The 27176-nt window shown below is 30.8% G+C and overlaps 6 protein-coding genes and 1 non-coding gene across 22 annotated transcripts in view; 4 read left to right on the top strand and 3 right to left on the bottom strand.

The window, feature by feature from the left end:
• Positions 1-3778, top strand: part of LOC126854155 (retinoic acid receptor RXR) — a 65205-nt gene extending 61427 nt beyond the window's left edge. For 8 of the 9 annotated variants that reach the window (XM_050600584.1, XM_050600589.1, XM_050600588.1 and 5 more), the window contains 3 exons: positions 728-1034; positions 1363-1688; positions 2424-3778. In XM_050600584.1, the coding sequence (XP_050456541.1) occupies positions 728-1034; positions 1363-1688; positions 2424-2703 (913 nt within the window). In that variant the 3' untranslated portion in view covers positions 2704-3778. The remainder of the gene's footprint in view (positions 1-727; positions 1035-1362; positions 1689-2423) is intronic. The other variant, XM_050600586.1, reaches the window with a different exon arrangement.
• Positions 3779-8791: 5013 nt separating this feature from the next.
• On the bottom strand, positions 8792-11236 carry LOC126854181 (translationally-controlled tumor protein homolog). Its single transcript, XM_050600627.1, has 5 exons — positions 11071-11236; positions 10575-10645; positions 10306-10493; positions 9575-9842; positions 8792-9219 (listed from the first exon to the last, which is right to left on the bottom strand). The coding sequence occupies exons 1-4, from the start codon at positions 11096-11098 to the stop codon at positions 9611-9613; spliced, it is 519 nt and encodes a 172-aa protein (XP_050456584.1). The 5' UTR covers positions 11099-11236; the 3' UTR covers positions 8792-9219; positions 9575-9610.
• Positions 11237-12232: 996 nt separating this feature from the next.
• On the bottom strand, positions 12233-17333 carry LOC126854130 (uncharacterized). 2 transcript variants are annotated; one of them, XM_050600529.1, is made up of 12 exons: positions 17273-17333; positions 17107-17162; positions 16333-16982; positions 16143-16270; positions 14009-16067; positions 13647-13777; positions 13472-13561; positions 13267-13377; positions 13005-13123; positions 12798-12899; positions 12519-12710; positions 12233-12433 (listed from the first exon to the last, which is right to left on the bottom strand). In XM_050600529.1, exons 2-12 carry the CDS (start codon positions 17122-17124, stop codon positions 12341-12343), a joined length of 3693 nt encoding a protein of 1230 aa, XP_050456486.1. In that variant the 5' UTR covers positions 17125-17162; positions 17273-17333; the 3' UTR covers positions 12233-12340. The 2 variants fall into 2 exon arrangements, with proteins under 2 accessions (XP_050456486.1, XP_050456488.1); XM_050600531.1 differs by having other exon boundaries at positions 16143-16255.
• A 175-nt stretch (positions 17334-17508) lies between these two features.
• Positions 17509-19595, top strand: LOC126854163 (la protein homolog). 2 transcript variants are annotated; one of them, XM_050600606.1, is made up of 6 exons: positions 17509-17777; positions 17892-18066; positions 18258-18350; positions 18488-18838; positions 19024-19123; positions 19211-19595. In XM_050600606.1, the coding sequence occupies exons 1-5, from the start codon at positions 17587-17589 to the stop codon at positions 19072-19074; spliced, it is 861 nt and encodes a 286-aa protein (XP_050456563.1). In that variant the 5' UTR covers positions 17509-17586; the 3' UTR covers positions 19075-19123; positions 19211-19595. The 2 variants fall into 2 exon arrangements, with proteins under 2 accessions (XP_050456563.1, XP_050456562.1); XM_050600605.1 differs by having other exon boundaries at positions 17511-17777; positions 18978-19123.
• A 771-nt stretch (positions 19596-20366) lies between these two features.
• On the top strand, positions 20367-23500 carry LOC126854154 (la protein homolog). Its single transcript, XM_050600579.1, has 8 exons — positions 20367-20866; positions 21036-21131; positions 21268-21618; positions 21755-21900; positions 21998-22058; positions 22168-22464; positions 22542-22677; positions 22878-23500. The coding sequence occupies exons 1-8, from the start codon at positions 20714-20716 to the stop codon at positions 22958-22960; spliced, it is 1323 nt and encodes a 440-aa protein (XP_050456536.1). The 5' UTR covers positions 20367-20713; the 3' UTR covers positions 22961-23500.
• LOC126854306 (small nucleolar RNA U6-53/MBII-28) lies at positions 22729-22821 on the top strand. Its single transcript, XR_007688097.1, has one exon. It is a non-coding gene; the product is annotated as a small nucleolar RNA U6-53/MBII-28 (small nucleolar RNA).
• The window catches only part of LOC126854137 (neuroligin-1-like), a 175324-nt gene continuing 171412 nt past the window's right edge, over positions 23265-27176 (bottom strand). For all 6 annotated transcript variants that reach the window (XM_050600549.1, XM_050600544.1, XM_050600545.1 and 3 more), the window contains one exon: positions 23265-27165. In XM_050600549.1, the coding sequence (XP_050456506.1) occupies positions 26510-27165 (656 nt within the window). In that variant the 3' untranslated portion in view covers positions 23265-26509. The remainder of the gene's footprint in view (positions 27166-27176) is intronic.

The raw sequence follows: 27176 nt of genomic DNA, 5'->3' as shown, positions 1-27176 counted from the left end.
AGTATCATAAAATAATAGTTTTTAACATCTTTAAAAGAAAATAGTAATAATTAATATTTTTTTCTAATTTATGACAAAAATTTTTGATTATATACCCTAAAGAATAATGATGCTATAAATATCTTTATCGCCGAATTAAAATCGATTCATCTATCTCGCGAATACCGTGAATAGCGGAATAATTATCATGTGATGCACCAAATAAAATTCTCTTTAATCCGACCGACATACTTTCCGCCTTATTTTTGTAATCCTCAAACTTTTCAAGGATTAAATTCCAAAGCAAAAAATTTAATTTCGGGCATCTGTTCCTTGAAAAAAAAAAGTGTGGAAAATCTGGAATTCTCGGAAATTTGTTTTGTACCTAAAATAAAAAAAAAAAAAATTAGGGAATTCTCATGTTTTTTCTTCGTACGAGTGAAAGGCGTTAAAAAACACATATAATTAAAAAAAAAAATCTATTTTCGAAAATTGCGTCACAAAAAAATCTTTAAAATATTCTTTTTATCTGGAATTTTGAACGAAAATATTTGAAAAATCAGTGAACATTTTTCTAAGATTTGAGCAGACACCTTGTTAAAATTATTTATTCGCGGTTCTGAAATCTTGTTTAATGATCGCAATTGGATTACATTTTAATATAAAGTAATCGCAAGAAACTGCAATATAATAGAGTTATAATACCGCTGCGTTGTTATTATACATTTGAAACGAACTCGTTTTTCAGTTGCGAGGGGTGCAAGGGTTTTTTCAAGAGAACCGTGCGTAAGGATCTATCGTATGCCTGTCGCGAGGAGAAGTCCTGCATTATTGACAAGCGGCAGAGAAATCGTTGTCAATACTGCCGGTATCAGAAGTGCCTGGCGATGGGGATGAAGAGGGAAGCAGTGCAGGAGGAACGTCAACGCACCAAGGAGCGAGATCAGAGTGAGGTGGAGAGCACGAGCAGTCTATATGCGAACATGCCAATCGACCGCATCCTCGAGGCGGAGAAACGGGTCGAATGTAAGATGGAGCATCTGGGAAATTATGAGGTGATTATTCGCGTGAACTCATTCGTGCACGCGCGAGAAACAAAATGAAAGTTTAGGAAATGTATTAATATTAAATTCATCATTTAACATCCGTATTATGTTAAATGAATACAAAAATTTATGTGGACCGTTTGAGATATGCGAATATATATTAATGCGAAATTTAAGCCAAATTAAACCAATTTTTCCAATAGTGTAGCTTTACAGACTCTACACTATTACTACTACTACTACTACTTCTACTCCTGATTTATCCTGAAACGATGCTCTCTGCTTTTTCCTTACCAGAAACTCGTTCCACTAATCCGGCATCTTTTATAATGCGTAGAATGCGGTCTCGCACATTTGCAACGCCACCAACAAACAACTGTTCCAGTTGGTGACATGGGCGAAGCACATCCCGTACTTTACAACGTTGCCGCTAGTGGATCAAATGCTTCTACTCAAAGCTGGCTGGAACGAATTGCTAATAGCCGGCTTCTCCTATCGTTCCATCGAAATGAAGGACTGCATCGTTCTGGCAACGGGCACCACGGTGCATCGAACTTCGGCGCTACAGGCAGGCGTGATAACGATATTCGATCGCGTGCTCTCGGAACTAGTGTCGAAAATGCGTGAGATGAAAATGGACAGGACCGAACTCGGATGCCTTAGGTGAGGGGCGAGAGAATAATCTTCAACGGGTCTTTATAGAAATAGAATATTTTACGAGTGACTTTTTTACATGATTGTTTTACGTGAAAATTGAAATACTTATCAATATTTTTGTATACTTCGCTTTCGGCATTTCTTTTCCTTTGATTCTAATACATTTTGTAACCTATGATCTTTTTGACTACAATAAAATATATTACTTAATCAAAAAAACTTTTTACGTAAAAAAATTATTTATTTAAATACTTGCAAAGAAATTAGTTATTTCAATAAAAATAGCAAATCGTTGAATTAGTAAAATATAAGCCAAGTATTTTATTTGCAAATAAAATACTTTTATTTGCTTTTATTTGCAAATAAAAATATATTAAATTTTTTATCTTTGTATTAAATTGTTTTCTTTAAAAAAATATTTTTTAATTTTTGGCTGGCTGTTTCAAAAACATAAGTTTTTTTTTTATTTTAATAAATAATTTTTTATCTCCAAATATTTTTTTATATTAAAATTTTATATAAAATATAATTTTTATTACATGCGAATAATTAATTTAATATAACAAAACATTTTTGGCAACAAAATATACATTTTTTAAGTAAAAAAAAAAAATCAAAATTACCAAGATATATTTATTTGATTAACAACAATTTTATTTTTAATGTTAGCTAATTGAATTGTTTTAGTTAATTGAATTACGTCGAATGTCTTTCGCTAAGATTTTGTCCGTGTGTATACAGATCCATTATTCTCTTCAATCCTGATGCACGAGGTCTCAAGTCTATTCAGGAAGTTACCTTGCTGCGCGAGAAGATCTACGCCGCTCTAGAGGAATATACCCGCGTGTCTTGGCCGGACGATCCCGGCAGGTTCGCCAAACTGCTGCTCCGCCTACCATCCATTCGTTCGATCGGTCTTAAGTGCACGGAGCACTTGTTCTTTTTCAAGCTTCTCGGCGAGGAGCGGGCGGAAGTCGAAGACTTCCTCAAGGAGATGCTGGAGTCACCGTCGGATCCTTAGGAGCAGAAGGTGTGCCGCGTCTTGGGGCACACCGATCTGTGAAAGGAAAACCAAGAGGAAGAGGACGACAAAAGAGAAAATAGGAGTCCGCATTCAAGTCGAGTTTTTCATTCGAGATGTTAGACAATTTCTGTATTGTGACGCCTTCCCAGCGCCACAATACAGATTATCGCGCGTCGAGCGAGATGGAATTTACTTACTTCTCTTCATCGCTATTCTTACCTCCTCCTTTACCCCTTCCTGTTATTTATGTTTTTGTTAAAGCTTTGCGACTCTCGTGTCCAGCATAAGGAGGCGGTTTTGATTAATCGATTTGTACTGAACATACATATGCGAAAAAAATGATATGTATATAGGATATGTACATGCCTTATACGGCTTGTATACGCGCTGTAGTACGATTTGAGTGCGATAATTGCTGTAATATAATTCAGGCTTTTGAAATCGTTGATCGGTCATTAGTTAATTTATCGAACCGATTAAATTTAATAACACATGAAGATCGATCACATCTTACAAATGCAAGATTGATAGAAAATTTAGTCTGATATTTGACAGATAAATCAATGGATGTCTTGATTGGAGGTGTTAATTTACGAAAAGCTTTAGGTAGATAAATATAGTTTCATCTATATATACAAATATCGTCAACAACAATCGCTGCCTCTTTAATCTGTGACATGTGTCGTGCCATTATCCGAGCGAAAATCACGTTTCCACGCGATATTTCGTGCTGACGATCGATCCTTGTTTCGGACAGACATCGCGTCTTCGTCGACTGCACTTTTCATAAAAGTTCCTAGAATGATTTTTCTTTTTTTTTTCTATTTTTGCACTTTATTACATTTTGTCTTTTTTTATCTCGTTATTTCTCTCTTTCTCTTTTTTTCTTTCTTGCGTATTATGGATCGTTTTAGCGATTTTGATTTTCGGCGAGCTTGATGAAGACGCGATCTGTGCTTGCGAGTTCTCGGACACCTTTACATTCCAACTCTGCCTCGATTCGAATCGTTATTTTAAAAGAGCTACTTTATTGCATATAGATATATATACATACACTTGCATCAGTGCGCGAGTTTAACGGTAATTTATTGTTTTGTATTTTAGTGTATAGGGAAAAAAATGAACTTACTAATTCATTATTAATTATATTAAATACGCATTATGTAGCCCCCTTCGCCCCTTTTTTTATATAGCATGTGTCCGTGATGAAATATTGAAACTGCAATAATTGCTAATATCAGAGCGTGCGAATGAAGTATTTGCTTTCAAGGTGTTAGGGTTTTCGTTTATCTCTGTTTCTTTCGATAGAATGCACGCTCGATATGTATATGATGATCTATACATATATATACATATATATATATATATATATATATACTCAGATCTTTTTCGTTAACTTTCTCTTAAGCAGATTTTTAACTTTAACGTGACAAATTCGTGTTACTGTATACTTTACAGTGCTGGAATGCTGTCTTCTGTGTCTCGTACAAATTCGACATGGCAGCAAATAGTAGAGTTAGAACGTTTTCTTTTTTTTTCCATAGTTTACACTGGCAGTGAGATTTATTTTCCCTGGAGAATGTTCAATGCATGAAAGCAGATGCGAAAAACAAAGATGCAAGAGTTTTCGAATCTTTGAAGAAAAAGTTCTTGCGAGATGTATAATTATACTATAAATCTAGCGTATGCGGTAAGGAATAACTCATCGTGGACTCAGAATTAAGATTGAAACCTCTCGTTGTTAGTAATTTACAGAATCGCGTATTACATGATACGAGCTGATGGATATGGATTTGTAAATTATACAAGGCAAGACAAGTATTTGCTCAGACATTTATTTTCTAAATTTACATGTTATATTAGATATGTATAAAAATCTGTATAAAACGTATATACATATTATATATTTCTCTTGAGACTGTTAACTATTTATTACACTATCTGTTAACTATTTTTACTTGAAAAATCGGATTAACGACATAATTTACGTGGATAGTCGGATTTTAATAGTTTTATGTCGACATTATGTTGACTCGGTTCTTTGTTTGGAAAAATTTTTAGATGTGTTATATTATATATAATATAATGTTTTTTTTTTTTCATTTGATAAATACGTAAAAGTTTTAATATAAACTTTATATATGTATCCGTATTTTTAATAAATTTATGAAGTTTTGATAATTATGTACAATTAAATATGATGTAACACAATTATGTTGTAATATATTTAAAGAGAGATGTAATGTTATTTTTTTATTTTAACTAAAAACGTGGAGTATATATTTTTTCATTTTGCGAATATTGTACAAATACTTGATACTTTTCGGACTCCTTCAGCTCAAATCATTGATACGATTTACTCTACTACCCTAGAAATATAGTAAGGGAATGATCATACTTACTTCAATAATATAAATTATGATAATATTATTGTATATTATTAAACATATTTCTATTTTTGCGTGAATGCCTACGATTGTTAGTTGTTGGTTATTGTTATCTACTTGATGAGAGTTTTTAATGTTATGCGTACCATGGAAAAACAAACACAATTATTAAATTCATAATTTTTTTTATAATACTGGAGTTTTTACTATTCATTTCAAATGCCTGTTTTTTTGTTTGGTATTTTTGAGTATTCAGAGAAGGCGAAGAGTTACGTATTAATGCGGACGCAAGAGCAATATGTATAAATCGATTTAATTTTCTCAATATACGCGTAGTAATTCGAGTCATTTTGATTTATTAAGTAGGAGCAGACACATTTTAAAGCGAGATTCTATATATATAATATATACACATATATATTTGTCAATTTATTATTTGATTGTACAATTGTTATTTCAACGTTACTTTTATCGATGCAAAGCTGACCAAAATTACCTCTGAACAATCGCGCGACTAGCGATCACCTCTTCAAATTCCTCACAAAATATAAAACGACGCTGTAAATGACCATTAGGATTGGTGGGCGCGAATGCTACCTGTGAATGAAGTTTCATATGAAATATATAAATGTTAAAAGAACGGAAATATCTCTATACATATATATAAATAATATATGAATATATATAAACACCGAATTCTTTCACAAATACAAATACGACAACCTCAGTAGTGATCAGGAAAAAGAAAGAGTTAACAAAGGTAGAGCGACACAAATTAATAAAACTATGTCTTGCGATCAGATACATTTATATAAGGTAAGAGGATTTAAAAGAGTGATCTTTGGAATGCCGTGTGATTACGTCTACTAAAGCATAAATAACACATTGAGCTTCTTGCGCGTGAAGCATCGTATTCGGGGATACTGGTTCATCTGTGTGCATACGTACGTGTGTGTTGTATGTGTGTATACCGCAAATATAAATACTTTAATATAAACTTAAATGCTTTTGCCATACTTCTTTGAAGTATCATTGAAATGGTACGATGCTCAAATTATGTGTAGTGTAACACAGTCTTACCTATAGTAACACACAGTGTCCTACAAAGCGAAAGAATCGGGTGCGTTGTATAAAACTTTCTCTGTATAGCAATGTTTTACTTTAATATCTATGTATTGTACCTCTTTTGCTTTTGTTTCTTTTGTACTTATGCGGACCTGCTGGGTATTACAATTGTTTCCCTGTATTGCATGCCGTTTTTTTCTCTTCCGATATAAGTAATTTCAAGAGAAAAGTATATGGCACATCCGACTAACATATACTTGTATGCAAAATCATCTTTTCAGTATGACGAAGTACCATTTATCATTTCAGTATTTGGAAAAAATGTGTGTGTGTGTGTGTGTGTGTGTGTATGTGTGAAAGAAAGAGAGAGAGAGAGAGAGACGATACAGTACCGAGACCCTTTTACGCACCCATTCTACACAGATCAGTACAAATAAGTTTAATAATAATATAATAATGATAATAGTAATAACTAATAACGATAATAATAATAATAATAATAGTAATAATAATACCGATAACATTAAATAATATACCGTTTATTCTTATCGAGCGTGTATAAGATGTACCCAACTTAACAAATAGTAGCAGAGGTGTGTCCTACTAAATACCGTACCTTTAAAAAGAGCTAAAAAACTGTAAACTAGTATGTTACATCTTACATCTATGTATAAACGTCGTACAATATTTACGTATATGGGCAAATTCTAATTAAGAAGATTAATAAGTTAACTCTTATGACTGCCATTATTGATCAAATATTATTTCGGTATATATTCTATCGTATAAGTCGGATACTTCGAATATTTTTTATTTTTCTTCTTGATTCGCGCGAAGGGAGAAGAGATACATTTATATACGGCATATACGTTTGTTCATAATTTCGGATTAATATACATATATATAAAAATTACGCGAGTGAAAAGTGTTTAAATATATTTAATACGATACTGTGTAGAATTCCGATTATAAAGCTGATTGGAAATATTCGCGAACTAATTGTATATGTCGATAAATGTTGAATGTAACATTCCATTTCACGAATTAATTATCAATCGGCCAACATACACATATACACCCGTATACATAACGCATGAATGCCTATCGACATCACTTATTCTTCTATCTATTTCTTCAGATGCGACAAATTATATGCACACAATTGTGCTGCATTTCATAAATTTGCAAATTACCATGATTTTCGATGTCTCAATTTTTTTCTTTTTTTTTTTTTGTTATAGTGGGATGAGACGCGATGTATGATATATACTCTGTCGCAAATCGATATTAGTTATTTATTTCACTGGCTTTAATAACCAACGATACGATATATGGTTGTGCTCCGTAGATAGCAAAGCAATATAATTAATAATTATACATATATGTACATAAGCATTATACATATATGTACATATATATATATATATATATATATATATATATATATATATATATATATGTATAATGTATGTACATCTCCCTCAAGAGTTTATCTTTTTAAGCTGTAAGTTGTATAATTTCGTTTATAACGTTATAATGAGACATATTGTTTCGTACATCCATTGTTAGATTATAAAAAAAATCTGTCTCTACACATACTTATGCTATTTACTATTACTAAACTACTAAGATACGCTTTTGTAAATGTAAACATATACTTTTTTTCAAATAACGGTACGGAACATGTGCAAAGTATCATGTACGAAGGCGTCGAGTTCTCAGGTGAAGAGAGCAAATGTTTTTTTTTTTTAGAGAAAATAATAGTAATATATTCACAGAAAGCGAAAGAGATGAGGGTATATAAAATAATACAATGTAGAAAGAAGATGCGAGAGAATCAGTTAATCAGTTATGTAGAAGAATCAAGCGAAAGAGAGAGAGAGAGAGAAAGAGAGAAATTGAGAATAAGAGAGGATGAGAAATTGTTGACGGCAAGAATGTGCAAAATAAAAGGGAGTGATGTGCTATGAGTGTACTTGTACAACAGTATGTGGCTAGTAACAATCCCTGAGTAAAGAAATATAATGTACGGTTCGCGCCAAGAGATAGATCATCTATTCTGACTTATCTAAATATAATATTTTTATGAAGTGAAGATATCTGTATTTTTCTATCATCCTTATAAATGTATAAATCTTTCCTCACAGTACGCATTTAATGATCAATGAATCAATGATATATGACAAGTGGTTTTTTTTCAGTATATTTATTACTGTGTCAGAAGTGGACATAAGTTTCATGCATCGTGTTTTTGTTCTTATGAGATAATAAAAAGTTCCCATCTTTCATGAACGGTGTTAGGTTTATAATGAAATGTACAATGAAATTGCTTACACTTGTGTAAGTACTAGATGCAGCACATGACGAATTTATACATAGCTCTTACCATTCAAAGAAATAGAGTTAAACACAGGAGTAAAATAACAATAGCATCCGAAATATAATCACGTATTCACATTTCATAAAAATCTACATATATAAATGTGTTTAAATGCACATCAGAGATATATATGATAATTTACATAAATTACATATATTACATTCATGATTTATAAAGGATAATTAAGGAACGAAGGGAAAAAAAAAATATAAAAAAAAATTATTATGGAAAAAAAGTAATAAAAAAATAAAAATTATGGAAAAATTTTTTATTTATGATGGACATTTATATGTCGAATATGTTTCAGAAATTGTTAATCATTATTGACATTAACACAATAATTGTAAATATTACATCATTGATGTAAGTCTATCGCTGCAAGTTCTTTCCCCATCTTCCATATGTTTTTTTTTTTTTAATATAAATTAAATCGCCTAATATAAATTGGACAAATGTAACATTCTGGGAAATATTCTGACGAAAATTCCTTATGTTGTCATCTCTTTTCTTGTCACAGAATATTTACAACTATTTATCGAGAAATTGTCATTATATATCGAAGATTTTATTCATGTAATGTTAATTTCACTGTAAACCAAGATTGGAAGTATTGAACTGTCTTATATTTTTAACTAAATTTCACAGCTTTTTAGCATGTGTGCAGTCTTGATTCCAGTTTATCTGAAAAGCACATATGAAAATAGATTACATTTCATTCTACAATAAAAGAATATACCAAAAGTAAGAGTTGCATTATCAAAGATGTCTGGCTTATATTAGACGCTATGATCAGAAAAATATCACAGCGAGAATCTGCTTGCCAATTCAATCTAACATGTTTGTGCAGTGGCAAACACAAAAAAATGTGTTGGTCACGAATTTCACATGTATATTATATTTCTAATTTTTATTTTTCAATTTTTTTGTTGAAATATATTAATTTTTAGCACATATATAAATGAAAGCTTCAATACAAATCTAACATTAATACATATTATAATAAATACAAGAAACAATAAATGAGGGTATGACTCACAAAATTTGTCCATTTTATTGAATATCTAAGAATTACTTAGAACTTTTCTTCTTCAAGACCATGCTTGAAGAACATGAGTACAGGCACAGACTCGCCGTCGATCTCACGGTACTCCATGAGACCCACGATGCCATCAATGTCCATTGAAACTCCAGTGAAAAATTGCAACTCCTTGAAACGACCTAAAATATCTTTCATAACTTTGTTCATGTTGGTTTTAAAAACCTCTACTTGATCAGGTGATTCCTCTTCTAGCCTTGCTACTAGCCTACAAAAAAAGAAAAGTGTACATATATTACAAACAACTTATACATATGTGTATATATTGTGTATATATTTCATATATAAAATTTCATTTAGGTAAAAAATAATAAAATTGTATTCTTTTATTAATTTTTTTACTATTTTTGATTACTCTTTCACTATTTTTTCTCTTTAAAAACTTGTTATAATGATCATAAAATAGCTGAATATTTAATGTCTGTATAAGAGGTTCAATGAGTCATATTGCTTAGATTCATCATTAAGTGACTAAACTCTAATAGTTTCTTATCTTTATGATAACTCTAATAGTTTCTAATCTTTATGATAATAAATATAAATATATTTACTTTAATAATATACAAAAGATTATATATTTTAAAATCTACAATGATAACACTTTTTATTTAATTGCAAAAACCTAATTGCATAAATTTTAAAAATTTATAGCATTTAAAAAAGAAACTTACTTCTTCATATAATCCTTGAGGTACAAGGTGTAAGATTTCTTATCTCCAAAGGCAAATGTTTCTTGAAGTCGGTGATTCAATACAACATCAACACCAGACTCTACTACTTCATCAGTGCCTTCATCAGCCTCTTCTGCAGAGGGATTAAAACCGGCGATATTAACTTCACCTGATTTACGAGAGATCAACTGAAAAATAGTGTACATATTCATTACATAATTCTTCTGTACAAAAAAAAGTACTTTGTAAATATATGTCTAAATATATACTTTGCCATATACTTCATACAGCACATCATCCACTAGCTTGATTTTATAAGTATCGGAGAACATTTCATCTCCTAAAAACATATATACAAAATATTATAATACTATATAGATTTATGTGATATAGATTACTTTATGTAGATTTATGGAGTTATTATTTTATGTAAGCACTAGAATTTAAAATCTTATATTGATAAAAATGGCACATTACTCTTGCAACCATAAGATTCATTAAGAACATATGGAAAGGTTAGGAAAATTTCATAGTCATATATCTATGACTCTCAAAAAATCTAAACCATTATAGTATAATAATTGTGCTAATTTATCATGAAATATCAAAACTATGTATAATCCCATTCAGAAATAGTCTGGAAATATCTTTCGAAACTCGAAAACGTTCGAATCTCATTCTTTGCTCGCATTTATCACATTTCTACTTGGAAAATAAAAAATAGCTGGCTTATATGATTGCAAGAACATTTTATCGTTTACTCACCGGTGAAAAGATCCTTGTAAATCCTCATTGTGGAAGATGGAGAAAGATATAATTACAGCTAAAACTAAATAAGACACGGTCACCCAACGGAGCGTACCGGAAAAGAAGGAGATTCAGCGAGTGTCTCAGAATGTATGTGCCAACTTGAGCCCGTGAAATTTTCCCTGAAGAACATCTAAGCTTTAGTACACCATGAAATCTAAAGAGTGCTAGATAGGATTCCATTGAACTCTATATTGAGTAAAGTAACATGTAATTGACCAATCAGAACAAGGAAATTTTTCATCTTGATTGGTCAATTGAATGCTACTCTATTCCAAGTAGTAAAATAGCGTATTCGATTTGTTGACTCTACCCGATTTTGGATCGAGTCGAGTCAGATCTCAAGTTCGATTTGAAACTCAATAACTCTAAACTATCATAGCGGAAAGCGGTTTATGATTGGTTTCGTGATTCATAACCTTCATCAAAGAGTCTTTAACATTATTCTTGATCATCATCATCAAAGAAATATAAGTTTATATTATATAAAATAAAAAGAAGAATAAGTAGTAATAACGAAAATATGATAAATAATTTATTTATATATTAATTATATATACATACATACATATATATATATATATATATATATATATATATATATACATATTGTGTTTATTCCATGTTTGTTCTTTTTGAATTATAAAAATATTCACAAGTTCTGCACAAAAACGTTTCTTCAATATTATATTACATTTTTTATTATCTTATTAATAAATAATGACTTTTCTATATACTGCCATAAACACACAAAAATAGTAAAGATGGTTTTAACAATTTTGTATATTTCATCATTTTTCGAAAATGAATGAAAAAAGTTTTTCTGTTCACAAATTACAAGATATAAATATTATGTAAAAAAAAAAAAAAAAACATTTAGAAGAAATAATACATACAAAGTGAGAAATATACATGGAAAAAAAATATCTTAGAATAAAAATTTCGCGTGTATTTTTATGCGTTTAATACTACACATATGATTTCATAACACAAAATATCCAAAAAAATTATTAAGTTTATATAGATGTTGTTACTGATAGAAAGTCATTTGTCGATGAAATATCCTTATAATAAATATATGTCATGTTGCGTCTTGTCTTTTTTTTTTTTGTTGGTGAATGTCTATAGTCACATATATCATAATATGAATCAAGCAATGCAACATTGCATCGTTTAAATAAAACGCATTAAATAAAGCTATGTAAATTACTGGAGTTTGGTCGTATTTCTATTGGGGGATGTCTTTACTTTGTCGCTTCCTCAATGTCATTGTATATTGCGACGGCGTTCCTGTTTTCTTGTTTAGATGAGTGCACATACGCTATATAAAAAGAAAATCGTGCATGATTTCTCTAAAAATATATGATAGAAACTTCATTTTTGTTTATAAATTAATTTTAATTTACCTTTTGCGGAGATACGTCTTGCTCTTTTTCGCTAGAATCGGTCAACGAGAACGTCAAATTTTGTTTTACATATCGTTTGCCATTAATCCGGGATTTTCGAGATTTATGCGATTTGTACGATTTCTTTGTGTTATTTGCAGCTTTAGTCTTATATGACTTATTAGAAGATTGACTTTTCTCAATAACGAGGGTCTAAATTAAAAATAATCCATACATTTTTTAATAATTTATATTAAGAAAATTTTTTGTAGTTGGTGAGATTTATATAATTAAACTTACTTCATTTTTACTTGAATTAGAAATTTCATTCGATTTGAATAGTTTTTGTTCCTTTGATACATTCTTGGAGTTTGCTTCCTGCTTCTTTGTTTTTTTAGGACTCTATATTTCGCATAATATAAAACAAATGTGTACATTTGTAGTAAATAAGAATTCATGAATTATGAGAAATCATTGAAACATTTTTATAATTATATTATAATTTACCAATTTTTTAGTTTCTTTTATAGCTTCTTTTGAAGTTTCAGTTGTTGAAACTAATGATGATTCCTGTGAATTGCCCGGGTTATAAACTAGATTGTTATCTTTCACAGTTATACGTTCACCTGTATAGAAAATAATACTATTAAGTCTTTTAAGTAGAAAGTTATCTATTTTTTATTCAGTGAAAAAATTGATCTATTCTATTTCTATGTTTTAATTTTATTATTTATTTATTCTTTCTTCTTCCCCTTCTCTTTCCTCTCACCTGTCCAATAAGACAAAGGAGGTACAATTCTACGACCTCTCGAACTAACAGATGTATTCAGCAAGTCCATGGATGTACTATTAAGTTTCTCACTTATTTTTTGTATTTTATCTAAAAATAAAAATTTTCTCGTAGAGAACATGTAATCTTAATTAATACTTATAAAAAATAAAAAAAAAATATATTAAGAAAATCGCTTAAATACAGTTTTGCAACATTTTCCAAGTCAAACAAAATTGTTCGATATTCGCAGGACATCCGTTACGACATTGATTTACAAGTTCTTTCGGAATAACTAAAAAATACAAAATAAAAATTATTAAAATTGACAAATATTTATGATATAACGCATTATTGTTACCAGATTTTGGATACTCTACCATGCTCATTGTCATTCAAGCATCCAACAAGCTCATAGAATTCGTGATTCACTGTTTCGATCAGTGTAGCTGATAATCGCTTCAATACAATATCAGTCGTAAATTTTCTCTGCATGACATGACCAAGTTCACTATAAATAAGAGAGAAATACAATTTCATATTGTTATATAATTATCCCCAAAAAAATTTGAAAGTGAACATGTCATTTTGTATTGAAAAGAAATCTGTGAAGAAAAATTTGAGAATGCAAAAAAATTTGTCATTTAAAACACTATTTCAAAACAAAATACGGGAATTAATTATCCATTTTTTTATATCATTTGTGTTATTAACAAAATTAATAAAATTTAAAAGTACTCACTTGAGCAATTTTCCTTCAAATATCAAGCCTAATTCAGATTTCGATTTCGCATAATATATTACTTTCGGCATCCATGCGCTCAGCACTTTAGAATTATTTTTAATTTCAAGCTTATTGCTTTTAGATTGTTCTGTTGCTGCATTTGTCAAATTAGTGGAATTTATATTCGATTCATTTTTCTTGTTCGTTGTTAGATAGATCTTTTTTTTATTGTTGGCTTTTTCGATCTCTATCGTTTTCGAATGAGAATCATTTGCGATAATTTCTTTTGTTGTAGCGATTGACGTTTTCGATACTAATTTGTTTTTGCAAATCTCTTCCAATGGCTGAATATTGAAGTATTGTTTGTCTTTTTCAGTTTCTACAATATGCACATCCAAAGGTTGTAATTGTTCTGACTTAGAATCTGCTTCTTTTATTTTTAACTTCAGATTTACCGGCTTCAAACTGGTTATGTTAGTTTTGGATTTTTTCATCGCAATCTCGTTTTTTGATTGTCCGATATATTCTCTATGTGATGCTTGAAAGATGAAAGGTTTTTTGGAGAAGTTATTATTACTCTCGCTACTGATCACAATATCTTGATCCAGATTAGAATGCAAAGCTACCATATTTTCATCTGTTTTCCGCGTACTTGTGCTTATAATTTCAACATCAATGTCAGAATTGGAAGCGTAATCGATATCTGCAATAAATTGCGAATGTGCATTTTTTTCAACTTTGTGCGAAATTTCCTGTTCCTTTATAGAGGCATTCAAGTTAATTTTTTGTGTCTGAAAAGGATTGAATGATTGTTTATTTTGTATTGCAGGGTTGTTTGTATCATATACATCGAAATTATTCCTCATCAGATGGCTATTAAAAGAATCTTCTTGTGATCTTTGAGCAATGTTTTTTATTTTATGATATTTTGCCATATCTATTTCATCTTGGACTTGATCTTCCGTGATACTAATACAAGATTCATCAGAAAGTAAACTCTTTTTAGCCATTTTGTTAGCCATTGGAATCATCGTGGGAGCAGATTCAAACTCATATTCGATTCCTTTGATATTGCGTGAATTTGCTGATTTCTTCCTTATTTTATGTTTATATATTTTTCTGGATGCTTTTCTGCTATGTAAAACTCGTTCAATCGATATTTTAGGTACACCTACATAAGTCAGGCTCTCTGATTCATCCGAGTCATTGTTACCATCATATTTTGGCTTAACATTTATTGGATTCGATAACTGAGTAAGATTAGAATCATTATTTATACTTCTATCTCTTAGATTGATGGAGTTCCTGTAATTTTTCCCTTTTTCCTTTAGTTCATTTTCAAACTTGTTATCTGTATGATTGTTATCACATGCAAGATTCGCTTGCAGCATTTCCTGTTTGCATGATGTTTCATGATTCGCAGAAATCGCTGAGTTATAATCACATTCTGATTTCGTTCTATAATATTCTGTATAGTCCAAGCAATTAAACAGCTCAATAACTTTGTCGATATACTTTGGAGAACAATTTCTGTCTGCCAAATTGTCAATAATTATTTTCAATTTATCCTCGTGAATGATATCTTTTAATTTATTCATTCCCCTAAAACTGTATACTGGATTTACATTCAATTCAGTATTTTGTTCATTATCCATATCACATGTTGATTTCATGTTCTTTGTTTGCACAATTGGAATTATATCTTTTTGGGAAATAAGAGGTTTTACAAGTGAAGTGTTTTCCTTACAGTTTTGGAAACTGTGAGTGGAACAATTATATTTTCTTTTCTTTTTTGAAGATTTCATTTGATCATTTTCACTTGGATTTCCAAACTTATTGCTAGAATATTTAAATGATTCACAAGGTTCCTTAAAAATATCCTTTTCATTTTTTGTGCATATATAAGTCAATTCTGTTAATTCACTTTTTAAGTCATCATCACTATCAGTGATAGGAGTAGGCCAACGAAATGTCACTGGACATCCTTGGCTGAGATATGTTCTCCATATCTGATAAACATTCTCCCAATCATCAGGAAAACCATTATAAAATTTTCCGCGAATATAATCCGGTAATACTATATAAAAAAAATATAAATCATTAATATGTAACATATACATATATATGTATTAAAATAAATTTTAATAATTACCATTTCTTTCATCAACAATATTTCCTTCAAGATTATATTTATATTTATATTTTGACTCAACACATGTCGCATTGTATCTCCTTATGACTGGTTTGCTATATGCAACTCTTCCACTGGTAACCAAAATGCTATGTTAATTTAATAAAAGATGTTAATGCTCAAATTAATAAAATATGTATTATATATTTACCATTCTAATGTTCCTTTAATTATTAATTCATAATTATCATTCAGCATAACTCTCCATCTTGAAAATGATCTGTTAACCCTTTGAGGATCAATGGCAGCTATTGTTGGTGCAACAAAAGGATATGGATATTCTTTGCTAGTATTTGTATTAGCAGATATATGACTAGCAGCACTCAATGAAAAAGTATTTACTGTAGAAGACTGAACAGATCTATTAAGCGGATTTGACACTACTGTTTTGCAATTCGGCAATGTAGGAACATTGTCTTGTGTTTGTTTGGAAATACGATAAACTGTGTTTTTCATTGGAGGTGGCATAACAAGTCGATCATTGCAATCATCCTGTTTAACGCTGGACGTAGCCATTATTTCTCGGTTGGTTTTACAATTCCTCTTTGTCGAACATAAGTTTCTCAGATTATTACTGGAAGCCAAGACTTCGCTCTTAACCGAAGTATGTAATGATGGAGTCACGTAACTGGAATTCATACTATCCACATTGATGCTGGAAATGCTGGAGCTAGCTATCGCAGGAGGCAACATTTCTTTCTTATTTACACTCTTGCTATGTGTCTTTTTCAGTATAGCTAGTTTCAAGGAGCGCTCTAGTTTTTTGAAACGTTCGTTTGTTTGAAAATCCTCAAATGTAACCTGTGAAAATTTAAGATGCATTTTATAAATTTATTTACTATTTTGTACAATTACAAGATGTAATGATACATTAAGATTAAGACATATATCTCTTGTATTTTTTAAGTTATACTCGTATATATACCTCAGCACTGTTGGCCATAACATTAATAAAATATACCGGTCGCGTTTGTTTTGATGCTGTAAATGCCGAAAGTGTTTGATCAATTAATAATAATATATATATATATATATATATATAACAATTAATAATATATATAATAATATAATAATACTAATATACTAATTACCTCGAATAATAACTGAATGCTTCTCTACTGAACGCGCCAAAAAGTGTGTTCAGAAGATGCCACCCAACAACTGTTGGGTAGAAATCGAACGTGATTGGTTCTTATTTTTAAAACCAACAAATCAACGTCGAGTGTTGATAAGACAATTATTCTCAACGGTTGTATTTCCTGAACGCACTCACGGATATACACTAGATCCTCATACTCATATGGGCTTTGTTTATGCAACATTTTCGTTTTTGACTTGGACTCAGACACGAGCAAGACACTACCGACTACTGACCACTGATGGCGATGGCACATGGCACTGACAGATGCCAGATTCGAGATGCGCAACATGCCAAATCGTGATAGAGGGAATAACAGTAGAAAATTGTGATATGCGATTTTCTACTGTTATTACTTGTATTGTTATCCCCTTTATAACAGTTTGGCGTGTTGTGCGTTGTGTATTGTGCGTCGTGCCGGTCGTGCATCGTGCGCTCCGAATCTGGTATTACATCTTGTACGAGAAGCGAAGGAATCTTTTTTTCTGAGAGATACCGAAATTTAAAAATATAAAGCATATCAGGAGCTGGCCTTTTTTAGACTACAGCGTCTGCATTTATTTTTTCTATAGATATTGTAAATCAAATATTGTTGACATGGAAAATGATAGAAAGAAGACAAATGCCGACTGTTTGATCGGTGACGCGGCGAATAAGATTAATAAAATGACAATTATTGACGCTGAAAGTAAAAATACGGTAAAAGCGATGCCGAAAATTTCGGAGAAGATTAACGCCAAAGTAGAGGTATATCGTATATATATATATATTTCGTTTTCGTGAAAAAATAAAATTTAATCTTTTATATACCATGTTGAAAAATCGCATCTTGACAAAAAAAAAGCGGCATAGGAAGTAATGATCAAAGATGAGTATCAATATATTAATATATTTTAAAGTATTAATACATTTTATACTTAAATATCTTTTAATTTAAGGTCAGTAAAACTGTTTCTATGGACAATGCGAGCAAAAAAGCAGAAGAAAAACCACCTGCAGAACTTTTGAAAAAAATCAAGGATCAAGTAGAGGTATATATTTGTATTAATTCTATTTTTTTGTAAGAAAAAAAATTGTAATAGTCTATAAAAATAACATTTATAAAAAAGAACATAATGAATAAATATTAATGTGTTTCATAATTCTATTTTTTTGTTTTCTTTCACAGTATTATTTTGGTAATGTAAATATGCAGAAAGATAAATTTCTCATTGAACAAATAAAACTAGACGCAGGTTGGATTCCCATGACTGTTATGTTAAAGTTCAGGATGTTAGCTAATTTTAGCAGAAATGTTGATGTAATTTTGAAGGCTCTGGAGAATAGCAATCTCATAGAGATTTCTAAAGATAGAAAGAAGATACGGCGATCGCCTAATTATCCTTTACCTGAATATAATGAGGAATGTAGAAAAGCTCAAGAAGCCAGAACAATTTATGTTACTGGATTCCCATTAAATTCAAATATTGATAAGCTAAAAGCGTTTTTTGAATCATATCAGCCATTTGAAAGAATTATGGTAAGTATGTTTATTTACAATAGATTACTTCAAGATTTGATAATAAGGAATCATGTGGATGTGGATATAAGAATAAATATTAGAAATTATTATTAATTATATAGTATAAATTTTCAAACATAATTATCTTGTTTTACAGATGAAAAAGTATCAAGATCATCAAGATAAAATTTTTAAATTTGCAGGAGCTGCTTTTGTACAGTTTGAAACTTTGGATGGTGCAAAAGCTTTTATGAATGTAAAATCTATAAAATATGAAGGTACCGAAATAATAAGAAAATGGGCGTAAGTAAAAATATATAGATGGAATTATTTATATATATTATATTTTTAGTTATATAATACATTTGTACTTATGTATTACTTTTTCAGAATTAAGAGGAGATAAGAGGTTTCATAAGTGAAGTGTTTTTCTTACAGTCGGAAATTGTGAATGGAACAGTTATATTTTTTTTTCTTATTTGAAGATTTGTTGCTTGGTTCTTGAAAATAATTCATAAGTTTCTTTAAAAATATCTTTTTATTTTTTGTGCATAAGTCAATTCTGTTAATTTACTTTTAAGGTATTATTACTATCAGTAATAGGAGCAGGTCAACAAAATGTCACTGTATATCCAAGGTCTAAACATGTTCATATCTGATAAACATTCTCCCAATTGTAAGGAAAACTGTTATGAACTTTTCCGCGAGTATAATCCAGTAATACTGTGTAAAAAAAATATGTTATTAATATATGAAGTATATAGATTAAAATAAATTTTTTAAATAATTCTTTTATCAACAATAAGTTTTGTATTATATAATTACAAAGATGCAATGATACATTAAGATTGAGAACAAATATCTATTTTTAAAGTTATACTTGTGTATGTATCCTTATCATTATTAGCCAAAATACCGATCCATGTATATTGGCTGTGTTCATTTTGATGCTGCAAATGCTGAAAACGTTTGTTCAATTAATAATATATATACTATATATATTAATGATAATATATATAATAATGATACTAATATACAAATTGCATTAAATTTTAGTTTTCTTTCCCCTGATTAGTCACATTCAAATTTTTCAATTTTTAATGCTTAGGGCCCGATTTTTGCACAAGCGCGTAACCATAAGAGAATTTATTTATTATTCCATTTCTTTATGCATATGCTTATGGATCAATCAATTTCCTTAGGCCTATTCTACAATAAGTTGTTTGTTATCTACAATAAGTTAATTGTTAGTCGTAAGCAAATTGACCAACCACAATCGATTATTCCAAATGTATTTTCAGAATAATTGACTGTGGAATAGGTTTTATAGTTATTATAAGGTTTTTCTCCTGGTTATACGCTTATGCAAAAGTTTGTGTTCCTGCCTTTAGTTTGATTGGTCTGATACGGACTTTAAATCCCATCTACAATAGATGTAGTTATCTCTAGGTGTAGTAAGCTCGTAAAGAAATTACCAACAATTTATTATTCTTTTCATATTTGACTGTGATTGATCAATTTCTTATGTCTTAAGGCGTTACATCTATTATAGGTCCGGATTTATGCGTGCTAAATAGCAAGGTGCTAGCCAATAAACCTTTCGCTTTTACGATCAAACTATCAATCGATTGGCTAACGATTGGCGTCGTCGCATCCTATGTACAATAGCCCTTATAATAACACGGGCCACGGGCTTTCTACGCATCATTTCCGTTTTCGACTTGGAATCGAGTAGGTTTGAGCAAAACACGTGTGCGAGACGAAAAGGGATCTTTTGGATCTTTTTCTTCGAGAAATACCGGAATTTAAGAATATAAAGCGTATCTGGAGTTGATCTTTTTGAGATTACATCGTCTGCATTCTATATTTCTATAGAGATCAAATATTATTAACATGGAAAACGGTAAAGAGGAAACAAGTGCCGATTGTTTGAACGGGGACGCCGTCGAGGAGGTTAATAAAGTGCCGACTGTTGACGCTGAAAGTAAAAACGATGAAGTAAAATCGACCGCGGAAATTTCGGAGAATATTAACGCTGAAGTAGAGGTATGTATCATATATGGTTTTCGTTTGAAAATAATAAAATTTTTTTGTGTTGAAAAATCGCGTTTTGACTTTGATGCAAAAAAAAAAAAAAGAAAAAAAATATGACCATAGAAAATAATGACCAAAGGCGAGTACCAATGTTTTATACTTAAATATTTTTCAACTTAAGGTCGATAAAACTGTTGACGCTGCGGACAATGTGAGCAAAGAAGCTGAAGAAAAACCGTCTGCGGAACTTTTGAAAAAGATCAAGGAACAAATAGAGGTATATAAATATATAATATTTTTTTTATAAAAAAAAAGATTAATATATTTATAAGTTTATAAGAATAACATCTATAAAAAAAATAATGAACAAGTATCAGTGTTTCATACTTCTACTTTTTTCTTTTCTTTTATAGTATTACTTTGGTAATGTAAATATGCAGAGGGATAAATTTCTCATTGAACAAACAAAACTAGACGCAGGCTGGATTCCCATGACTGTTATGTTAAACTTCAAGATGTTAGCTCATCTTAGCAAAAATGTTGATGTAATTCTGAAGGCTCTGGAAAGTAGCGATCTCATAGAGATTTCTGAAGATAGGAAGAAGATACGGCGATCGCCAAATTATCCTTTACCAGAATATAATGAAGAATATAGAAAAGCTCAAGAGGCCAGAACAGTTTATGTTAAAGGATTCCCATTAACTTCAAATATTGATAAGCTAAAAGTATTTTTTGAACCATACAAACCATTTGAAACAATTGTGGTAAGTATATTTGTTTAAATTAGATTATTCGATAGATTTGATAATTAGGAATTGTATGGATATGAATATAAGAATGCATATTAGAAATTATTATAAATATATATAGATTTTTAAAAAAGATTATCTTGTTTTATAGATGAGGAAATATCAAGATCGTAAAGATAAAGTTTTTAAGTTCAAAGGTTCTGTTTTTGTACAATTTGAAACTTTGGATGATGCAAAAGCTTTCATGAATGTAGAATCTATAAAATATGAAGATACTGAATTAATAAGAAAATGGGCGTAAGTAAAAATATTTATGGAATTATTTATTTATATTATATATTTTATTGTATAATATGTATATTACTTGTATATGACTTTGATATAACATTTATAGTGCAAATTACAATGCAGAAAAAGCTCAAGAAAGGGAACAGAGGAAAAAGAAAGCAACTACTGTAAGTGTGGGAAAAAAAAAAAAGAAAAAATATATGTAATCTAATACAATAAATGCAAATTTATTTTAACTTTATTTTTTAAAATTGTGATTTTGTTTTACATGCTTAGGCAGGAAAAAAGGAAATTGAAGTTGATAAATCAGATCAGACAGCAGAAGCAGATAGTGTAGATACTAATATACCTACTAATACAGATAGTATAGATAATAAATTGCCAAAAGGTTCCATTATTTACTTTTCTGGTGTTTCTAAGATATGTACAAGGGAAGATATAAAAGAATCTTTAAATAAATTTGATGTTGATATCGCATATATTGATTTTCGAAGAGGAGATACAGAAGGATGGGTACGTCTGCAAAGAGAAAATGCTGCAAAATCTTTGTTAGAAAAGACAAAAGAAGGAAAGGTGAGAAATTACTAAAATTTTTTTGGATTATGCTTTTAGAATTACAATAATCGAGTGTAATTGAATTATATTCCAAGGTGCTAATTAACGAAGTTGAGGTTACTTGCAAAGTTCTTGAAGGTGAGGAGGAGGACAAGTATCTGACAAAAACATTGGAAGAGATGGCAGCGTCGAAAAAGAAATTTAGCAAGGGGAAACGAAGCGGAAAGAAAGGTAAAAATCATTTAATTTTGAAAATATTACAATTTTATCGACTTTAATATGTATTAATGATGCTACTGCCATGCTAATACTGAGAAATCAAATATTTGGATTTCGCTGAGTTAAACTCAAACGACTGAATTTTCTATATAATAATAAAAAAATAATGTCACTATAAAAAGAAATAGATATTAGCTATTATATGTTCAAAGGACGTAACGCACGAGGAGCAAAAAGGAGAAATAATAGTCCCACTCCTAATGCAGTTCCAGCCAAGAAAGTGGCTCTTGAGTAAGATGGATTCATTGGACTTACAAGGCATATAATGTATATTACACTGTATTTTCAATATATTGACAAGTTGTATAGAAGAGAAACAATGAATTATGGGTAACATACTTTATTACATTTAGAAATTATTAGAAGCTGATTTAATATCTAAGTTTTCTTTTCTTTATTCATTATATTTTCCCTCGATGTGATATAAGATACTTTGAAAATAAATTTGTCTATATTTGTTACATAACATTCATTCAATTAATACTTCACCTCGATTGAAAGTTCAACAGATGATATGATTGATAGGTAAAAATCGCGTGTATCTTTATAAATTGGCATTTATTGTTGTACAGTGAAATTTACAAATTGATTTTCTAAACTATAACACGCATTTAAATTTCACTGCCGTTTTATATGTCGATACTATCATAACACAAGTATCACAACGTGTTGTCAAATATCAGACCATTCGCGAATAATTACTTTGAAAAATTACACATAATAACGTACATACGTACTTAAAATTATTGTGTAATCGACAATACGATCGATTTTACGCGACACCAAGTCTGTGTGCATATTACACTACATGGTACTCTTAATTACAAATTTATGTTCTCTTAATTGTATCGATACATATGTATAATTTTATGCCGAGAAAGTCGTGATCGATTAAATGATTCTTATTACTTTAGACAGTCTCTTGATTTTTAACGATCTTGAAACTCGGGACATTCTAAAATGGAAAAGATTGTGAGTCTTTTCCATACAGGATATATAACATTTGAATTGCGTTAGAAAATTCAGTTCTCATAAAGCGTTATCATTATATAAATGAATTTCAAGGTCATGATTTTACCATAGTTTCCATAATTAAAATATAAATGAGATACAAACTTGTCATTTAGAAATTTTTATGCGAGTAAAAATTTATCAATGATTGCGTCTGTAATATTTTTTATTTTTTGCATTTGGACCGAATTTTTCTCATACTCTATTATAATATTATATTAACATCCGTCGCATGATATATCCTGAAAACATTTTATTTTTCCGCGCAAATCATTTCAGATGCGCACAAAATGATAAAGGTGACTCTCAAAACTTAACATCTCTAAAGTCTGACGATGTGTACCGTCAGAATCAGGTCATGAATATTAATTCGAGATTAAAGACTCTTTACAAAGAACAAAATGTATCTCTGCAAACACGAGTGCGATCACGTCCTTTAGGATACTTGGTCGTGGAAGGGGGAGAGTTCTATACAATCTTTGATAATTTTAACTTTACTTTAAGAGAAATTACTTTTTTTTTGGTTTCATTATTACATTTTTGAGCATATTTTATCTCAGCAATAATCTCGATTCGGAAAGGCCGCATACAAAGGACTTATTAATATTGTTTATCAACAGAAGCTTTCGTATCAACATATTTGTATATCTCTACCTTTATAAACAATTTCAATTTAAAATTAAATAAAAAATTTTTCAACAATTTTAACTTTTTCTTAAAATAAAAAATTTTGCAAGCAATTCATGAAAGACTTTTAGTTAAGAATTAAGATATAAAACAATTATATAACTGTATATAATATAATTAAATCAATGATTTTAAAGTTTCAGAAATAATTTCAAATTTTAAATAATATGAACCTATTAATATCTCAATTTATTTTGATATTAATATTTCAACAATACTTGTTAATTTAATTTGTATACAATTTTCTATAATTGTCAGATAGATTCTGGAGGTTCGCGTGCAAAAAACGTAAGAAAGAAAACTATGTTTCACGAGCGTCTATATATTTTTATTGATATCAGAAATTCTTTAGTCGCAATTTCAATAATCGCGATTGTTATTCACTCTATCAGAAGAACACTCAGCAGATGATCGAATCTGGCCATTTGAAAATCATGCTATTCCGGTCATTTGAAAATCGTTCTACAGCTTCCATATTCGGTGATTTCTCAGCTAGAGAATTGCGTGTCTTTTGCTCGAGTAATTTTCGCGATATTTAATAGGAAATCTATTTCTCTTTGGCCTTTGGTCAAAAGGTGCAACTGGCGCTGTTGCAATCTTATGCAAGCGAGTAATACAAGAATGATACTTGTAGTTATATATATATATATATATATATATATAGGGGTCGAATTTTCGTCTTGCTCGTGTATATATCGGATAAGGGATGAGCGTCCGATCCGTTTGATCCGTTTGGAATCGAGTGTCTCTTCCTTCCAATCGATGCTTCACAAAGCAGTCGAGATGAGGAGGTATGCGATGGTACGCGAATCGTGTACGTGACTTTGGTATTCCGATCGTTTCGAGAGCGAGACTCGAAGTCACGGAAATGAATGTGCACCGATCTATGCACCAGTATTCTTATACGCGTAATTGCTTTTTAGCAGAGATATTCTCGAATCTCTGTGCGCTATAAAATTCAATTATAGCGTCTCGTCCGTTACAAATCCAAGCGTTCTTTGTGATATCGAAGATATCGATACGTTGCCCTTTACGTACGGTAATGATATATTTAAGGCCACCTAAATTTTCCGCGATCTTTAAAAGAGAATTAGAACTTTTTTATATTCCGAATTGAATGGCTAGTGAGTGTATATCATCTTCAGTTACAACAAAAATTCCTCGAAGGATATTTTTTTGAGCGTTTCAAGTATATATACTTAATATGGCTACACGAATTATGATGTTTATTTTAGAAATCGTTCAATATTTTTCTAAAACAAGACAGCAACCCAGAAAAAAATCCTTATATAATCAAATATCTAATTATATATATATATATATATATATATATGTTTTCTTTTTCTTATGTAATCTCTGTCCGTATATACGGGAAAAATAATTTAAAGAATAATTTTCACATTATTCTTTTCAGAAAAAGTGAATTTTGAAAAATAATTAAAAAAAAATTGTAATAAATAATAAGAAAAAAAAAATAAATATGTTTATATTTGATTATAACATGGATTTTTTTTCTCGGGTAATAGAGAGAACGCCGTCTGCTTATAGATAGCAACTACATAATTATAATCCATGTCTTGTATCAGTCATAACAAGCATCAGTACAATCTTACGTTTCCTCTAATAGAAACAACATCAGTACTAATGTCTTGTAAGGTAGTAGACAGTGTCAGTCGCACTTTAATGATAATAGTCCAGTAGTGCTATCGCGTTATAGTCAGCCATGTCGCGCACTGCACTGCAAGTAATAAAAGTCGGTAATAATATCGACAATTTTCAATAATAATATCCATTACAGTCAGACACATAATTCCAATCATATGTTAAGTAAAGAAATCAAGATTCACACGTAATATTGCAAAAGATTTCATTCCATAAAAGTTCTTTCGCTGATTCGCGAATTGCACTCGCGTAATCGTGATAAATGAGACATTTCTTTCACCAAGTCAGGCCAAGTCATCCGTTCACCTTCGCTATTAAAATGAGAAAACATCGTTCAAAATCTGGACTCTGCTGCGGTGGTCTCCGCGTCTACAAATGTCACTCGTTTCGTTCGCGCGTTGCCCTCGAGGGGCAACCCCTAATGCTATACGGATATCTCTTGTATCTGCACGCGTTTCTTGATAGTGTTAGTATTACCGGCAGTGGTGCTAAGTGAGCTGGTGGTCCTGGCGGGCGGTTTTGGCGGAATAGAGTCTTTGCTGGTCCCATGACCGGATCCTCTCGGCTCCTTTCTGTTCGACTGCTCCGGGCTGCCCTGAGACTGCGCGAGCTGTTGCAACTGTTGCTGCTGTTCCTGGATGGAGGGACTTCTCGCGAGGGTAGTATACGAGGGTGGCGGCTCTTGAGCGGGCCGCGAACTCTCAGAAGGCTTTATGGACGTTCTTGTGGTCATCGGTAAGGACTCTTGTCCGTTTGGTCTACAGTCCATGGCGGCGCGTTTCTTGTCGCGATCACGCTGATAGTAGATTCCGGCAAAGATTAGCATGTTTAACACGAGAAGAATGCAGCCGACACCCACGGTGATCGCTAGGGCAGTAGTGGTGCTATAATAATGACGAGATGCCAGTCTCTGCAATAGCTCGGCATCGTCCTCAGAGTTGTCTAGGATCGTCTTGATGTCCTCGATGACGAGACTGTCCTCAAAGTCGGTGGACGTGCTGCAGGCAGTAGTCGAGGAAGCGCTCGTCCGCGTTGTGCCTGTCAACGGCAGCGGTGTATACCACTCATTCCGAACCGCTCCTGAATAAGGG

Source organism: Cataglyphis hispanica, chromosome 13, assembly GCF_021464435.1.
Source record: "Cataglyphis hispanica isolate Lineage 1 chromosome 13, ULB_Chis1_1.0, whole genome shotgun sequence".
NCBI lineage: Eukaryota > Metazoa > Arthropoda > Insecta > Hymenoptera > Formicidae > Cataglyphis > Cataglyphis hispanica.
Note: the sequence above shows the minus strand (reverse complement) of the source record. Positions and strands in the feature narration are given on the sequence as shown.